At 44.0% G+C, this 18,724-nt stretch overlaps 1 protein-coding gene across 1 annotated transcript in view; it reads left to right on the top strand.

Moving 5' to 3' along the window:
• Positions 1 to 18,724, top strand: part of ripor3 (RIPOR family member 3) — a 51,045-nt gene that overhangs the window by 6,291 nt on the left and 26,030 nt on the right. The window contains exons 2-7 of the mRNA XM_072684944.1: positions 10,267 to 10,375; positions 14,941 to 15,084; positions 15,485 to 15,563; positions 15,674 to 15,697; positions 15,787 to 15,840; positions 16,018 to 16,162. Coding sequence (XP_072541045.1) covers positions 10,278 to 10,375; positions 14,941 to 15,084; positions 15,485 to 15,563; positions 15,674 to 15,697; positions 15,787 to 15,840; positions 16,018 to 16,162 — 544 coding nt within the window. The 5' untranslated portion in view covers positions 10,267 to 10,277. The remainder of the gene's footprint in view (positions 1 to 10,266; positions 10,376 to 14,940; positions 15,085 to 15,484; positions 15,564 to 15,673; positions 15,698 to 15,786; positions 15,841 to 16,017; positions 16,163 to 18,724) is intronic.

The raw sequence follows: 18,724 nt of genomic DNA, 5'->3' as shown, positions 1-18,724 counted from the left end.
CAAGCATTTTATTGTGTTACAGGGGAGCTCCACCTAAATTTCTGCCTAATATATGATATGTCTAGTTTGTTTTGCGCTGTTGTTCGTTAAAAATCCGTTTCCTTGTATACCTGTATTAATTCAGTGGTTCTACCAGAAGACTCTGAAGACATGAGGCAGTAAATCCTGAATTTATTCTTGATAATGAATGAGATGGAACAATTGTGAATAAGTTAGAGCTGTTGGTCGTCTTTGGCGTAGGCCATGTCATCAGCCCAGGGCTTGCGCCATCGGGACTCTCGCGGATCCTGCCAAACTTTGAGGCAGGGGGCGGGGCCTACCCCCGGGCATTCGTTGGGACCAAACTGGTGGCGATAAGGAGGAACGAGGGCAATTAGAGGACTTCTTAACACAAGTGGCAGCTGGTGATTGGCTGAAGAACGGTGATGCTGCATTGGAGTCTCCTGGAACTGAACTTTCGCTAGAGCTTTTATTTCTCCATTGGACAGCACAACTCAAAGAACCGGATTGGTTCTGTGTCTGGTTAAAGGGTTCTTTGAGTTGTGCTGTCCAATACAGAACCACTCAATTTATCCAGTTTTCTTTAGGGACTACTTTCTGTAGCCGCACTACACCCTGCAGCATGTATCCCTCCACCATTTTAATGATCTGATTTTAAAAGCAGGTTCTAGAGCCGAACTCTTCTCAGAACTCTGGTAGAACCGTGTCTCAGGCATCAGGCAGCGTCTTCATCACCATTAGGTGAAGAACTTTTTGTGAGGAGCTTCAGTTTATTAGAGCTTCAGACGTCTGCTTTCCTTCACCTCCACTGTAGAACAGATCTGACTGGTGGAGCTTATCTAGAACAGAGCAGATTCAGACCAAACCCCACCCACTCTAAATGAATTCTGGAGCAAATTTGGAAACTTGGTGGAAAAAGGGTTCGAGAGGTGTCCTGAGAGACTGACTGTGAGGGAGGCAGAGTTCATTCAAGACTGACTCTCCCCTGTTCTCTCTCTCCCCACTCAGTCCTCCTGTGAGCAGTAAGGCGAGGAGACCTAATCAATCATGAGAACGATCCGTGTTGGAGCCCTAAACACATCTGGCTTTAAATAATTACCTTCAGACTCAGACATACTTCACCTGGGGATGAGCAGTGTGAGCTCAGTGAGGAGCCTCTATACTTCAAAAGTCTGATAGATTACAGGTATTTTTCAGTATTGCTCACATAAATACGTAATTACCATGTAATTACCATCACAAGCAGAATTAATAACATATGAAATGTATGTACATTCAGTATGATCCAGATCCAGTCTGCACTTCAGACTAATTTCTTTGTTTCAGAGTCCAAAATTCTGAATATCAGCACTGCAGTGACTCTGACTGGCCTGGTGGTGGTGGGTGTGTGAGAGTGTTAGTGTGTGTTGTGCTGGTATGAGTGGATCTGGCTGAGCAGTGCTGCTGGACTGTTAAACACTGTGTCCACTCACTGACCACTCTATTAAGATAAGATAATCCTTTATTAGTCCCACAGTGGGGAGATTCACCCTCCTGCACTGTAAAACCTGATGAGTCACCTGAACTGGTTTGAGGAAACTGAGGAAGCTGATTGGCTGAAACCAGTTAAGTTCATTAATCATTTGAGTTTAACCCCACTGGAGTCCATAAGGCCATTTTCTCGATTTTTTAGATCTTAAATTAGCCTTTGAAGACACTTGCTTATTAACCAAATGTTCAGAGCAATCTCTTCTCTCTCTATAATGTGGCCAAATATTCTGGTGCTTAGAACAGGTTTCAGAGTCATAGCTTCACTAAAGCAGTGCAGTGTCTGAACAAAAGTTTATGAATGGCGAGAGGCAGAAGACGAGTGTCTGAGTGTCCATTGGCCAGTTCACACAAACTTATTAACGTATACATGAATTCACCAGCTAGAGATGGCAAGAGGCCGAGACGAATATCTCAACCAATCTTCACAGTCTGTAACTCCAGATGTGAGTCACGTGCCATCATGTATGGCAATACACGGCAAGACAGATAGACAGATATATATATATATAGTATGATTGATTTATAGATAGATTAAGATGTATATGTATAGATATAGATTTATTGATAGATAGATAGACAGACAGACTGATATATAGACAGACAGACAGACTGATAGATAGACAGACAGACAGACAGACAGACTGATAGATAGATAGATAGATAGATAGATAGATAGATAGATAGATAGACAGACAGACAGACTGATAGATAGACAGACAGACTGATAGACAGACAGACAGACTGATAGATAGATAGATAGATAGATAGATAGATAGATAGATAGACAGACAGACAGACTGATAGATAGATAGACAGACAGACTGATAGATAGATAGACAGACAGACAGACTGATAGATAGATAGACAGACAGACAGACAGACAGACAGACTGACAGATAGATAGATAGAAAGACAGACAGACAGACAGATAGATAGATAGACAGACAGACAGACAAATAGATAGATAGATAGACAGACTGATAGATAGACAGACAGACAGACTGATAGATAGACAGACAGACAGACAGACAGACTGATAGATAGACAGACAGACAGACTGACAGATAGATAGACAAACAGACAGACAGATAGATAGATAGACAGACAGACTGATAGATAGATAGACAGACAGACAGACAGACTGATAGACAGATAGACAGATAGACAGATAGATAGATAGATAGACAGACAGATAGATAGATAGACAGACAGACAGACAGATAGATAGATAGATAGATAGATAGATAGACAGACAGACTGATAGATAGATAGATAGACAGACAGACAGACAGACAGATAGATAGATAGATAGATAGACAGACAGACAGACAAACAGACAGACAGATAGATAGATAGATAGACAGACAGACAGACAGACAGACTGATAGATAGATAGATAGATAGATAGACAGACAGACTAATAGATAGATAGACAGACAGACAGACAGACTGATAGATAGATAGACAGACAGACTGATAGATAGACAGACAGACAGACTGACAGATAGATAGACAGACAGACAGACAGACAGATAGATAGATAGATAGATAGATAGATAGATAGATAGATAGATAGACAGACAGACAGACTGATAGATAGATAGATAGATAGATAGACAGACAGACAGACAGACAGACTGATAGACAGATAGGCAGATAGATAGATAGACAGATAGATTGATAGACAGATAGACAGATAGATAGACAGATAGATAGATAGATAAATGGGCTTGCAGGCTCAACATTACACAGCAGTTTCCCTCGACCAGATATTTGTCTCTCCTGGCCTTATGGCTCAGTCTCTGTGGTTTCTAGCCCATTAGCCCCCTGTGAAAATGATCAATGTGCTGCCTTGTTCTTCCCGGGAATATTCGCCCTTTTTAGTGGTTATGTTATCAATAATTGTCAACACTCACACACATCTGATTATGCCATGAGGTTGTAATGCAAGGAATGTGCCAATTTCCCCCTTCTTTGTTGGATCTCACAGCAAACACACGGCTCTAAATCACAGCTAACAAATCAGTGATATCCCTCCCCTTCTGTTTTTCTACACTCTGCCAAAAAACAAGGGGGAAAAAACATTTTCTTACAGCGGCCTCTCATGCTGGACATGATCCCTGTGCTAATATTTCGCTTGGCCCGCCCTCTTAAGTCGTATTGCACATCCCATCGAGAGGGTTGTGCTCCTGGGGTGGACGCTCGCATCACATCCAGATTTAGGTTATCTTTAGTCCATCAGATGTTGTTTGTGTTAGCCTCTTTCACACAATACGCACAGCCAAGTGCAAACACGCGAGAGCTGAGGCCTTGTGACGAGCTCCTCGCGATACAGTCAGCGAAGAAGCATGGTGATATGTTTATTAAGACAATGTGTGCAATGCTAGGCTGAAGAGCTAGCAATGCACGCCATGTGCACGGCCTTTCTCGTGTCAGCGGCCTCAGAGGAAAGATGTAATTTAAGTCTTTTACTTGTTTACTTGTGTTCTGTCTCTTCCTGAGCTCGCATGAGTCACTCATGAGGGTTTAATCATCAAGGATTAGACATTTAAGGAATTCCCTATGTTACTGTCTGAATATGCCCCCATATGTAAATAACAGATGTAATACAGTACAATACTTTCACTATAGTACAGTTTCAGCTCTTTTAATTGAGTTAGATTGGGATACAGTACAATACTTTCACTATAGTACAGTTTCAGCTCTTTTAATTGAGTTAGATTGGGATACAGTACCATACTTTCACTATAGTACAGTTTCAGCTCTTTAATTGAGTTAGATTGGGAGACAGTACCATACTTTCACTATAGTACAGTTTCAGCTCTTTAATTGAGTTAGATTGAGATACAGTACCATACTTTCACTATAGTACAGTTTCTGCTCTTTAATTTAGTTAGATTGGGATACAGTACCATACTTTCACTATAGTACAGTTTCAGCTCTTTAATTGAGTTAGATTGGGATACAGTACCATACTTTCACTATAGTACAGTTTCAGCTCTTTAATTGAGTTAGATTGGGATACAGTACCATACTTTCACTATAGTACAGTTTCAGCTCTTTAATTGAGTTAGATTGAGATACAGTACCATACTTTCACTATAGTACAGTTTCTGCTCTTTAATTTAGTTAGATTGGGATACAGTACCATACTTTCACTATAGTACAGTTTCAGCTCTTTAATTGAGTTAGATTGGGATACAGTACCATACTTTCACTATAGTACAGTTTCAGCTCTTTAATTGAGTTAGATTGGGATACAGTACCATACTTTCACTATAGTACAGTTTCAGCTCTTTAATTGAGTTAGATTGGGATACAGTACCATACTTTCACTATAGTACAGTTTCTGCTCTTCAATTGAGTTAGATTGGGATACAGTACCCATATTTTAATGTTTGTGATTTCACCAATCACAAATGGCTTTATTTCATGCTGTTTGCATCCTGACTCAGATGCTTCAGCTGAATTCCACTCTGTGCCATGGCCCGAGAAATGTTAATCACTTTGGTCAAATGAAATGCAGGCCAGTTTAGGGCTGTGTTCTGCTTTTCATTGTCTGTTTTCTGTTCCTTGGTTTCTTTTTCTGTTGTTGTTTTTTAGATTTATACAAAAACTGTCATCACTCATTTTACTTGACCATTTTCAACCTTTTTATTCCTTTAAATTAAACACAGTGTATTTTATGATGGTTTTGATTGACTGCCTTCTATTCCTCCCAAAAGTCAGTCTTGACTAAAACGTCAGCCTGAATAAATCAAAGTATGGCTGAATGTAAATGTGTCGTTTTTGTGACATCACAGCGGATTCAAAACAGTCAGCTTAATTTCCACATTGAACAGAGAGGGAGCGTTTTACAATGTTTACACACGGCTTCGAGTGCCTCACCGACTCTATGGCCCAGGGGTCACAAGTTCAAATCCTGAGCCATGCCACTGTGCCATCAGTAGCCAGAGCCTGAGAGAGACCACTCTCTCCAGGTGGGTAGATGGCGCTCCCTCCCCTCATAACTCTAAAAGCGATGTTTTTAGATATAGGCATATGTTAGCTGGTGCAGTGGAGCTTGGGACCCGGCACTTTCCTCAGAGCGTGTCGGCTTCCTGGCAATCGAAAAGAAGTGGTCTCTGGCCTCTAATGTATCGGAGGAGACGTGTGTTAAGCCCTTATCCTCCTAGTGTCGGAGCTTTGCTAGAGCTAGGGGGAGCTACGAACGGGTGGGTTAATTGGCAGAATCTAATTAGGAGAAAAAGAGACTTAAACTATAAAAAGAGACCTATAACTTATAACTTAGTAAGTCATTTTGTTGCTAGATGCTTTCAGATGATCAGTTCCACGCTGGCCTGCCTTTGTTCTGCTGTATTTTGGATTATGTAAGAAGTGTTAGGCCGTTATAATGACCTCCCAAGCTCAGATTACTTTGCATGTGATCAGATTAAAAACACTGAGCTGTGTCCTCTGACCCGAGTGTTTACATCTCCAGCTCCATAATGAATCACTGCTATTAGCACTTGTCCACATACCCACCCAGCTTGTTCCTTTAGTAATGTGGACTGTGTTTAGTGAGGCTTAAGGGGGGGGGGGGGGGGGGCGTTCAAACCTCCCTAAACACATATGGTTAGAGCTAATTGCAGCTCTGGTTCAGGCCACAGTAAATCAGAGTGGAACCAAGACCAGGCCATGATTGATGTGAATGCTTGTTTTGCGTGTGGAGGGAATTGAGGCTGTATGCTTTTCGAGTGATTTGAGGTAAACCCTCACATTTCAGACTAACAAGATGCACATCCTATTCTGCGCTCTTGTCTGTGTGTGGCACAGCTCACCAACCTGTCCCATTTTCACTGCAGTAATGGCCTCTGTTGTTTTGGGAGGGCTTGACACTAGATTTAGGGTCCGGTGTGAAACTGAGCTTCACTGTAGAGAAACTGACCCCCTCTGATCTCTCTACAGTGGAGGTGAATGGAAGCAGGCGTCGGTTGCCATGACTACAACAACACAGATAAAGCCCATAATTGATTTCCTATCCAAACCAACCAGTGCAGCTACACGAGTCTTCTGAGTTTTATATGGAATGATGATGATGATGATGATGATGGTAAAATAGTGAATAGAGAATCTCAACTAATCCAGTTCTCTTTAGGGACTACTTTCTGTAGCCGCACTACACCCTGCAGCATGTATCCCTCCACCATTTTAATGATCTGATTTTAAAAGCAGGTTCTAGAGCCGAACTCTTCTCAGAACTCTGGTAGAACCGTGTCTCAGGCATCAGGCAGCGTCTTCATCACCATTAGGTGAAGAACTTTCTGTGAGGAGCTTTTATTAGAGCTTCAGACGTCTGCTCCCCTTCACCTCCACTGTAGAACCACAGCTCTGACTGAGGGAGGTTATCTAGAACCAGTTTCACCCCAAACCCCCAGTCTGAATGAGTCTGAATCTGTTTACTTACATATCAAGCATTAAATGATGCATTTAATGTAGACTGGCCAGAAATGTTCGCTTCACACTACTCAAAGGTCGTAGAGCAGAAATTAGCACTATCATAGAGATGGGTTTTCTGGTCTGAACTGAAGGCCGAGCTCTAACTGATAGGGATGTATTGATCCATCAGTTTGGATTGGTACATTCCTGGCTGTTGGCTGGTGCAGGAATATTTTAATTGATCTGATCCACTTCATGTCATTAGGCTTCCTGTAGCAGGGTCATCTGATGACCTCTAGGCGCCACTAACAGACATGATCCTCAGCTGCTGCAGACGAACCTCTCAGTGTTTTAAAAAAAAGGACCCAAGACAGAGTTCCTCTGTTCATCTGTGACATTATTTCAGTGAGGAGAACAAATCAGAGCTTCATCTGAACGGAGCAGAGCGGCCATCTTACCAGTTAGCAGCTAAAACCACAGCTAAAGCTGGTTCTAATGCTAACTCTCCATTCCACCTTAAATAGTGCCGCAGATACAGTGCGCACATCTCAGCAGCAGAGCGGCACTGCTGCCTTATTTAAGGTGGAGCGGAAAGTTCGGGGAAGAGGTGAACTTTAGCTTAGCGTTAGCTCAGTTAGCCTCGCTGTAAACGTGATGCAGCAGCAACAAGACAGCAATTTATTCCATTATCTCAATTTGGGAACGTGAATTCTGCCTGGTCAGAAACCAGACTATGGTGAAAATGCTCGGTTCTACCAGCGGGAGAACCTCACTCCTTTCTCTGGTTCTAAACCAGCTCTGAACGGGACATTCAGAACCCAGGAGGAGGCTAATGCTAACATGCTAAGTGATCAGACTGCAGAGTTGTAGCTAAAGGAGCTGGGAGCTGGGAGCTGAATGGTCAGGGAGGTCAGTCAGACTGGACTGTAAGATATTAAACACTATAGATTTTAAAAAGTAGATCAGATTAGAATTCAGTCTGATTTTAGAAACTGGTGCTATGTCCTGAATTCTGCTGTCTGAGCTCCGTCAGCTCCACAGCGCTGTATGGAAGCAGGCCGGGCTCAGATGAACTCTGTAGGAGTTCGTTTAATGCAGGTGGTTTACTGTGAATGGTGAAACCTGTTATCACATGACCGCCCCCCCCAACACCCCCCTGCCTCTGATGAGTGTCCCGTGAGCTCCTCTTCTTCCTCTTGTAGGAAACAGAAGAAGAGTTATTGCTCTGGAGAGAGAGACGGAGAGTCACTTCTGCATTCTCCATTAAAATCTGTCCCTCGCCTCCTTTCATCGGCCCTGTTTTCCTCCTCTGTCTCTCGCTCACTCTCTCTCTCCTGTGTGCCACAGCGGCCCTTTAACAAGTTTTAAAGACATATACCAGGCCTGCACATGCCATCAGGAACATCTGTGCAATGCACAATCTGTCCAAAACTATCCAGACACCCCTTCTAATGTGAGGATTCTGCTAGTTTTAGATTTATATAAGCTCCATAGAAAAGCACTGGACGCTCTACAGCAGCGATGAGGTCACCGTGCCCAATGCCAGGCGTGGACTAGAGGGGTATAAAAGCCCCCCACTAGCATTAGTCTGTGTGCTTCTCTGGAGTGGTTGCAAAGATTTAAAGGCTGAATGCAATCAATCCTCTTTTTACAGCAATGTTCCACCATCTAGTGTCTAGTGTAGAGGATGTAGCTGGAGGGCAATCTCCTTATGAATAATCTTGATTTCGGAGGAAATGGTGGTGAAGAAGGGATGTGTCCACATACTTTTGACACACAGACTTATAGTGCTTTAGGTTAAATCCTAATTATTACAGTCATACACTGTCAGAAAGCACACAAGCAAGTTTAGTAGAGATTACTGAGTCTGGGGAGAATGTGTGATGATTTAGGCTTGCAATTAGCAGCATAGCAGCTAATTGGTGTACATAAGTGTCCATTATTTGTTAGCTACATAAGCCTTGTAGTACTAAATGAGAGAGATGGGGGTATGGGGGTTGTGGACGCTCTGGAAATGGAAGAAATTATGAGAAAAGACAGAGAGAAAAGGTGGAGCATGGCATTCAGAGGACATGATGACCCTGAGGAATGAGTGTGTGTGTGTGTGTGTGTACATGGGACAAAGAAATGATTGAGCTTGTTTAGGAGGTTAAAGATTGGATCCAGACGTGCCTCCAGAGGACAGAGTAAAAAGGGAGAGACGCTGCTGTGGTTCATCATGTTGTGGTTATTGTCTGTCCTGATATATATCACCACTCTAAAACCTCGTATATAATCAGAGACGGGTCATTTCAATATTTATATGGACACAAAAACTGCAAAACTGAGCCACAGGGTATGGGTGGTATGGGGGGGGGGTCTAAATAGGGACAGGTGTGGAATGGTATAGTATTAGTGGGTATAGATGGTCTGGGTTCGGATGTATATAGGTGGATATATATGAGGATGGGTATGAATGGGTGGAAGGTCTGGATATGTACCCACCTGGATGTACAGAGATCGGCCATAACATTAGTACCACTGCATAATACTGTATAGACTCCAAAAGACCTCTGAAGGTGTCCTGTGGCATCTGGCACAAAGCACCATGTCCCTGTCAGCGGTTCACCGGTTGTCCTTCACATTTTTGGTAGGTGGTACTGGCCACTGCATACCAGGAACACCCCACAAGACCTGCCTGATGTTCTGGAGATGTTCTGACCCAGTCATTGTCTAGAACATGAATAGATAATCAATGTTTTTTGTTCCGGTCCTAATATTATGGCTGATTGGTGTGTCTAATCTATATGGGTATGTTATGGAAAGTATGGGACTTATTTATTGTTTTTTCTGGAATTAAGAGTATTATAAGAGTCGATCCTGTTTTTGTTGGAGTAACTGTCTCTATTGCCCATTGCTGTGAGGATTTGATTGCATTCAGTGGCAAGAGTGTTAGTGAGGTCAGGATGTTGGATGATGATGATCAGCACCCCACCTCATCATCCCCAACTCCCCAACTCATCCAAAAGTACTGGATGAAGCTCCACCACCATCATTCCAGAGAACACAGTTCTTCCACTGCTCCACAGCTCCTCAATGCTGGGGGGCTTTATACCCCTCTAGCCCACGCCTGGCATTATTAGGCAGCATGGAGCCAATATGTTGCCATGATGTTGATCTGCTCCAGAGAGTTCTATTCTTTTGGCAGTACTTCTTCTCTACAGGAACTAGACAAACTTGTGTATGTGTGCATTTGCACATCTGTGTCAGCAATGGGTGCAACTTAAAGTATTGAGTTAGGTCAGTGTGTGACCGTGTGTGTGTGTGTGTGTGTTTTAGGTGGAGAGGGGATGTCTGTGAAGTTGCGATTCGATTGTCCATCAGAAGGTGGCATGGTGCAGAGGAGTCGCTCCTTCACTGGAGTCAACACACTCAGCAGCCGACGCAGGTAAGTGTGTGTGTGTGTGTGTGTGTGTGTGTGTGTGTGTGTGTGTGTGTGTGTGAGTGAGTAAATGAAGATGTGCTCAGAGACTTCAGATGGTTTTCACATCTGTCAACTGTTCTTCCTCTGCACAGCATTTGTGTGTGTGTGTGTGTGGTTATGGTCTGTGACCCATTGAATTACTTGTATCTGCAGCAGTAAGAATATTCTCATGTTCATTCACACTGAAGTAAGAATGTGAGGGTCACTGCAATGTGGACAATGTGCAGCTCTACACTCCTGAAAGGTTCTTTAATCAGCAGATTAAAGTAAACAAGAACGAAACAGTCGAAGCTTGAACTCTAAATCTAGTTCCCTGTGAGACCAACAGTGGGCGCTAGAACTTTCAGGAATACAGCGCTAAACCCCATTGAAAAACCTGCACACCCATATGGTCCTATATATGAATGACAACCAAAACACTGGATTCCACAGAAACACATTGAATACCACAGAAACCATGGATACCACAGAAACCATGGATACCACAGAAACACTGTGTACCACAGAAACACAGATACCACAGAAACATTGGATACCACAGAAACCATGGATACCACAGAAACACTGTGTACCACAGAAACACAGATACCACAGAAACACAGATACCACAGAAACCATGGATACCACAGAAACACTGTGTACCACAGAAACACAGATACCACAGAAACACTGTGTACCACAGAAACATTGGATACCATAGTAACACAGATACCACAGAAACATTGGATACCACAGAAACACAGATACCACAGAAACATTGGATACCACAGAAACCATGGATACCACAGAAACACTGTGTACCACAGAAACACTGTGTACCACAGAAACACAGATACCACAGAAACACTGTGTACCACAGAAACATTGGATACCATAGTAACACAGATACCACAGAAACATTGGATACCACAGAAACACAGATACCACAGAAACATTGGATACCACAGAAACCATGGATACCACAGAAACACTGTGTACCACAGAAACACAGATACCACAGAAACACTGTGTACCACAGAAACATTGGATACCATAGTAACACAGATACCACAGAAACACTGTGTACCACAGAAACACTGGATACCACAGAAACACTGGATACCACAGAAACATTGGATACCACAGAAACACAGATACCACAGAAACATTGGATACCACAGAAACCATGGATACCACAGAAACACAGATACCACAGAAACACTGTGTACCACAGAAACATTGGATACCATAGTAACACAGATACCACAGAAACATTGGATACCATAGTAACACAGATACCACAGAAACATTGGATACCACAGAAACACAGATACCACAGAAACATTGGATACCACAGAAACCATGGATACCACAGAAACACTGTGTACCACAGAAACACTGTGTACCACAGAAACACAGATACCACAGAAACACTGTGTACCACAGAAACATTGGATACCATAGTAACACAGATACCACAGAAACACTGTGTACCACAGAAACACTGGATACCACAGAAACACTGGATACCACAGAAACATTGGATACCACAGAAACACAGATAGCACAGAAACACTGGATACCATAGTAACACAGATACCACAGAAACACTGGATACCATAGTAACACAGATACCACAGACACGTTGGATACCACAGAAATGCTGGATACCACAGAAACACTGGATACCATAGTAACACAGATACCACAGAAACACTGGATACCACAGTAACACTGGATACCATAGTAACACAGATACCACAGAAACACTGGATACCACAGTAACCCTGGATACTCTGGATACCACAGAAACGCTGGGTAACCTGGATACCACAGAAACACTGGATACCCTGGATACCACAGAAACACTGGATACCCTGGATACCACAGAAACACCGGTTACCACAGAAACGCTGGATACCCTGGATACCACAGAAACACTGAATACCACAGAAACACTGGATACCACAGTAACCCTGGATACTCTGGATACCACAGAAACGCTGGATACCCTGGATACCACAGAAACACTGGATACCACAGAAACACTGGATACCACAGAAACGCTGGATACCCTGGATACCACAGAAACACTGAATACCCTGGATACCCTGGATACCACAGAAACACTGGATACCACAGAAACACTGGATACCCTGGATACCACAGAAACACTGGATACCACAGAAACACTGGATACCCTGGATACCACAGAAACACTGGATACCACAGAAACGCTGGATACCCTGGATACCACAGAAACACTGGATACCCTGGATACCACAGAAACACTGGATACCACAGAAACGCTGGATACCCTGGATACCACAGAAACACTGGATACCACAGAAACGCTGGATACCCTGGATAATCTGGGTCTGATCTGGATTTTCTGGATGTACAGAAGTGAACAGGGTTTTAGAAACTCTCCTCTATCTCACTCTGCGGTCAACACACTCACAAAGTGACCAGCATTCTGTAAAGCATGTCCCACCTCATTACAACAGAACAACATGTTTGAGGGGGACGGAGCCTAATTTAAGGGCGTAAACCTGTTTCTGAGAACAAAGCCTTATTCTTTATGGCCAAAAATGTCAGTGTTACACAACAGCAGTAACAGAACTATTCCTAGACGAGAGTCTGGAGATGATGCCGAGGTTGAACTCCTTAGGGTCACAGTCCGGTCTGACCACTGACCGCTTATGTAAGTTGCAGCTGCGTGTGAGTAAGTTTGTGTGTGTGTGTGTGTGTGTGTAGTTGTGTATATAAATGTATTTAATGATTTATCATTAGTATCTCACAGTATTGCTCCATCAGCAGGTTCATTCCTCAGTTACTAATCAGGGCCCAGGGCCAGCAAATACAGGCATTTCCACACCTGCACCTTTTAGTCCAGGTCAATCAGTTAACTTTCACCCTACATTGATCAACCGCACAGAGACCCTTAAGAGTAGGTGGTCTCGATCTCCTATGCACTGCCACTAATGGCCCGGGGGGGGGGGGGTGCAAGTTCGAATCCCAAGCTATGCCGCTTTGCCAGTGTTGCTCTGGGTGGGTAGATGGCGCTCTCTCCCCTCATCACTATTAAACTGATGTTGGCCGAAACAGGCTTCTGTTAGTGGCTGCGGCTGCCCGACGATGGAAAACAGGTGGTGGCTGGCCTCATACATATCAGAGGAGACAAGTGTCGAGTCCTTACCCTCCTGGTAAATAAGTTTATTTACTAATGTAGCTGTATGTTTTTAAAGGTAGTTAAGCCCCTCCCACCCTCCTACACCCACATTGCTAGGTTCCTCCAATATAGGCCGACTTAAAGACTCCTGACCACAACCTCCTAACCACGGTGGACGCCTGTGTGTCTTCCTTTACATATACTATATCATCACCCACCTCATCCACTACCCTAGTACTGGATGGAGCTCCACCACCATCATTCCAGAGAACACAGTTCTTCCACTGCTCCACAGCTCAATGCTGGGGGGCTTTATACCCCTCCAGCCCACGCCTGGCATTAGGCAGCATGATGCCAATAGGTTCATGTTTGTTAATCTATTCTACTGTCAATACTTCTCTACAGAGCCTAGACCAGCTGTGTGTGTGCATTTGCACATCTGTGTTTCAGCAATGGAACTTAAAGTAGCTGAATGCATTCATTATCAAGGGTGTCCACAAACTTTTGGACATATAGTGTATCTATACGTGCCTGGAGGTACAGAGGTTCCTTTCTCCCAAACAGAGAGGTTGCATGTCTGTAAGGTTCCTCAGGGGCCTCAGCGTAACAGAACATCAATAACATCGACATCACTGAGAGGCAGCATGTAAATCAGGCTCCGAGTGTGAGAGCCGGTGTCATCGACTGACCCCCCCAGAGCCGCACTGAGGAATGCATTTCCTGCAGAGAGGAGTTTATTTATGTTGTGGAGTCGCTGAGCTCTTCACTCGCTGCACACATCTCCTGACAGGCCGGGCTGGACCAGATAGATTTAGAGCAGTTTGGAGATTTTACTGATGATGTCAGAGACAACAGGGTTCTCGTTTCTGGAAAACAACAGAAAATAACTAACCATAACACACACTTCTCTCCTCTCCTCTCCTCCTTTCTCCTCTCTTCTCCTCTCTCCTCTCTTCTCCTCTCTTCTCCTCTCTTCTCCTCTCTTCTTTTCGCTTCTCTTCTCTCCTCTTCTCTTCTCCTCTCTTCTCTTCTCCTCTCTTCTCCTCTCTTCTCTTCTCTTCTCCTCTCCTCTCTTCTCCTCTCCTCTCTTCTCTTCTCTTCTCCTCTCTTCTCCTCTCTTCTCTCTTCTCCTCTCTTCTCCTCTCTTCTCCTCTCTTCTCTTCTCTTCTCTTCTCTTCTCCTCTCCTCTCTTCTCTTCTCTTCTCCTCTCTTCTCCTCTCTTCTCTTCTCTTCTCTTCTCCTCTCTTCTCCTCTCTTCTCCTCTCCTCTATTCTCTTCTCTTCTCTCTTCTCCTCTCTTCTCCTCTCCTCTATTCTCCACTCTTCTCCTCTCTTCTCCTCTCTTCTCTTCTCCTCTCTCCTCCTCTCTCGTCTCGAAGACTGTCTTCAGCTCGTGGTTCTCTACGCACCAAAGCTCTGGCAGGAAAGTCTCCCAGGATCTCTTCTTCTCGGATGGTTGGCGGTTGGGGACAGCAGCCTGAGCAGGTGGACAGAATCTTCCAGGCCTTACGGAAAGGGCTCAAGTACGTCCTCATCATGATATTGAACCTCTGTGTCTAGATCTTTTGGTTCAGGAGTTCAGGAGAAGCAGACCTGAGTAGGACAATAAACCCATGTCATTCCCAGTAGCTCAGTTTAAAAGTACAGGTTACACAAAGCCAAGGGGACAGATAATGCCAGCTGAGGAGGTGTTGCCCCTTTCTCCCCCCCTGTGGTGCTGGGCTGTAGGGTGGTGGTCTACACTTCATGGTAAAGTGTTTAAGTCATGAACAGATACACTCTTAAAAATAAAGGTGCGACAAAGGGCTCTTTGATTGACGCCATAGAAGAACCACTTGGTAAACCTAGTCTACCTACTTTAGGTAAACCTATAAGATGTATTTTACATATAATTGACAATATTAACAACCTTGTTAATCTTAGGGAGTATCTAGAAGGCCATCAGACGGAGCTGGACTTCCTCTCATCCCAGCAGAGAGACACTAAGAGGAACTCCAGGCTGGTGAGTCAGTGCTCTACTCCCTGTGGGCTCTGTTTCAGTAGCTCTTACACCACTAATATCAGCTCTCTGTAGCAGAGCAGCATTTAATACATTTCATCTTTGTCTTCTAGGCTTTTTTCTATGACCTGGAGAAGGTATGTTGAATTTTGGTTGTATTAAATGGTTCTGGTTGTCTCCCAGTTTGAATCCAGTGGGTCAGTACATTTCTGCTTTCCCCCAACAGGAGATAAGAGCTTTGGAAAGATACATACGCCGGCTGGAGTTCCATATTAGTAAGGTAATGCTGTCTAATGTCTAATATTCATTCATTCAGTATTCAGCCCGTTGGTCAGTTTACTCTTTGGTGTGTTTCTATAGTGTAAGGTCAGCAGAGCAGCAGAGCAGCGGGGGATTAGGAGAGATATGTATGACTGGTCAGTGTCTCTCAGTGTTGACGGGTGATGGTCGGTTGCAGGTGGATGAGTTATACGAGACGTATTGCATCCAATGGCGACTCTGTCAGGGAGCAGTCAACATGAAGCGAGCGTTCTCCCTCTCGCCGTCCTCACGAGCGTCCAGAGAGAGTCTGCTGGAGCTCAGCCGCAACCACAGACACAGCCCTGGAGGTACGGACACACGTGCTACACTCTAATTCTGGATGGAGGCAGCTGAGCAGTGGCACAAGGGGAGCAGGTTCACCTCCACCTTTACTGCAGGAATTGCAAACTTTGCAGCTTTTCTCCCTCACTATTATTCACACAGTTTAACCCCGGCAGCGTGTGGGGTTTATTACTCAGTCAATTTACTGACACCCATAAAACAAAGCTGTCGGTTTAGGAGGGAGAGTGAGGAGGTGAGGACTCCTCCCTGCTGCAACCCTTTCAACATTTTCATTAAATTTGTATTTCAACATAATAGCTGATTTTTTCATTATTTTAACAAAACATAAATTCTTTAGAGATTTACTGAATGATTGATTGACTGAATATCATAAAAAGGCTTATTTTCTCAATATTTTGATTATATATATAGTATTTGTGTGAAATAATGTTTTATGTTCCAATATTAAAATGCACATTTTCTTTCTTTTTTCATGTCAAAATAATTGCTAGTTTTCTCAACAATTATTTCCTAAATATTATTTTACAGCAATATTATTTATGTATAATTACTGTAATAGTCTAAACAAAAAAAATGAGGAAAAACGAATTTTACCGGCTTTCTTACCTACTTTCATAAGCTACATTGTAGTTGAGACCATTAGAGACAAGACCAAGACACTCTGAGACTTAGTCAACGCTGAGACCAGTGCACAATTAGTCCAAGCCAAGACCAAGACTAGGACACTTTCAGACTTAGTCACGACTGAGATCAGAACACTTTTAGACTAAATCAAGACCAAGATAGAATTCATTGAGACTGAATTCAAGTCAAGACTGGGACCAGACTACTTCAAGACTGAGTCAGGACCAAGACTAGGGATTCATTGAGACTGAGTCAAAACCAAGACTAGGACCATTTGAGACTAAGTAAAGACCAACTCTAGGACACACTGAGGACTGAGTCAAGACCAGAACAAGGACACACTGAGACTGAGTCAAGACTGAAACCAGACTACTTTAAGACTGAGTTAAGACCAAGACTAGGACACTTCAGTACTGAGTCAAGACTAAATACGGGACACACTGAGACTGAGTCAAGACTGAAACCAGGACACATTGTGGAGAAGTCTATATTTAGTCATTCAGTTGTGTATGAATGAACATGCAGTTGAAGGGCTGCTTGACTCTAAACAGCTTCACGGTTGCTCTCTAGGTGGCTGTTCAGAGCTGGGCTATAACAGACAGCGGTCAGATGTTTTAGAATCTGTCTTTTCAATCTTAACAGATCCTCAGGAACGCTGTGCAGGCAGAGGATACACCGCGCCGCTGCAGCTGCTAGCATAGCGGTTAAGGATACAGGTCATTTGAAGCCAGAGTCATTCATTTAAACACACACAAAGAAAACAAACAGCAACTGCTTGTGTCTGCAGTCAGACACGTGTTCGCCAGGTTGACTGTCTGTCAGCCTCAGATGTGTTAGAGCACCAAAACCCGAGAGACAGCGAGAGACCGCGAGAAACAGTAAGAAACAGTGAGAGACAGCGAGAGACAGCGCGAGACCGCGAGAGGACACTAAGAGACAGTGAGAGACAGTGAGAGACAGCAAGAGAGAGTGAGAGGACAGCGAGAGACAGCAAGAGAGAGTGAGAGACAGTGAGAGAGTGTGAGAGACAGTGAGAGAGAGTGAGAAACAGCGAGGAGACAGCGAGAAACAGTGAGAGAGAGTGAGAGACAGTGAGAGAGAGTGAGAGACAGTGAGAGAGAGTGAGAGACAGCGAGAAACAGTGAAAGACAGCGAGAGACAGTGAGAGAGAGTGAGAGACAGCGAGAAACAGTGAAAGACAGCGAGAGACAGTGAGAGAGAGTGAGGGACAGCGAGAGACAGTTGAGAGAGAGTGAGAGACAGCGAGAGACAGTGAGAAACAGTGAGAGACAGTGAGAGACAGTGAGAGAGAGTGAGAGACAGCGAGAGACAGTGAGAGAGAGTGAGAGACAGCGAGAGACAGCGAGAGACAGTGAGAGAGAGTGAGAGACAGCGAGAGACAGTGAGAGACAGTGAGAGAGAGTGAGAGAGAGTGAGAGACAGTGAGAGAGAGTGAGAGAGAGTGAGAGACAGCAAGAGACAGTGAGAGAGAGTGAGAGACAGCGAGAGACAGCGAGAGACAGTGAGAGAGAGTGAGAGACAGCGAGAGACAGTGAGAGACAGTGAGAGACAGCGAGAGACAGTGAGAGACAGTGAGAGAGAGTGAGAGAGAGTGAGAGACAGTGAGAGAGAGTGAGAGACAGCAAGAGACAGTGAGAGAGAGTGAGAGACAGTGAGAGACAGCGAGAAACAGTGAAAGACAACGAGAGACAGTGAGAGAGAGTGAGAGACAGTGAGAAACAGTGAGAGAGAGAGAGTGAGAGACAGTGAGAACCAGCGAGAGACAGTGAAATCAGTTTTCTTCCTTGAGCTGCTTCGCCAGGCCTTTACTGCAGCCGCCTTCAGTTGCTGTTGATTTTATTTTCCATTTCTTTGCTTTCAGACGCTCTTGGGAGCTTTTACAGTGTGTTTTGCATCATTATTCATCTGTACTGAAT

The sequence above is a fragment of the Salminus brasiliensis genome, chromosome 7 (assembly GCF_030463535.1).
Source record: "Salminus brasiliensis chromosome 7, fSalBra1.hap2, whole genome shotgun sequence".
Classification (NCBI taxonomy): domain Eukaryota; kingdom Metazoa; phylum Chordata; class Actinopteri; order Characiformes; family Bryconidae; genus Salminus; species Salminus brasiliensis.
The sequence above is the reverse complement of the archived record's forward strand: the minus strand, read 5'-3'. Positions and strand labels throughout refer to the sequence as shown.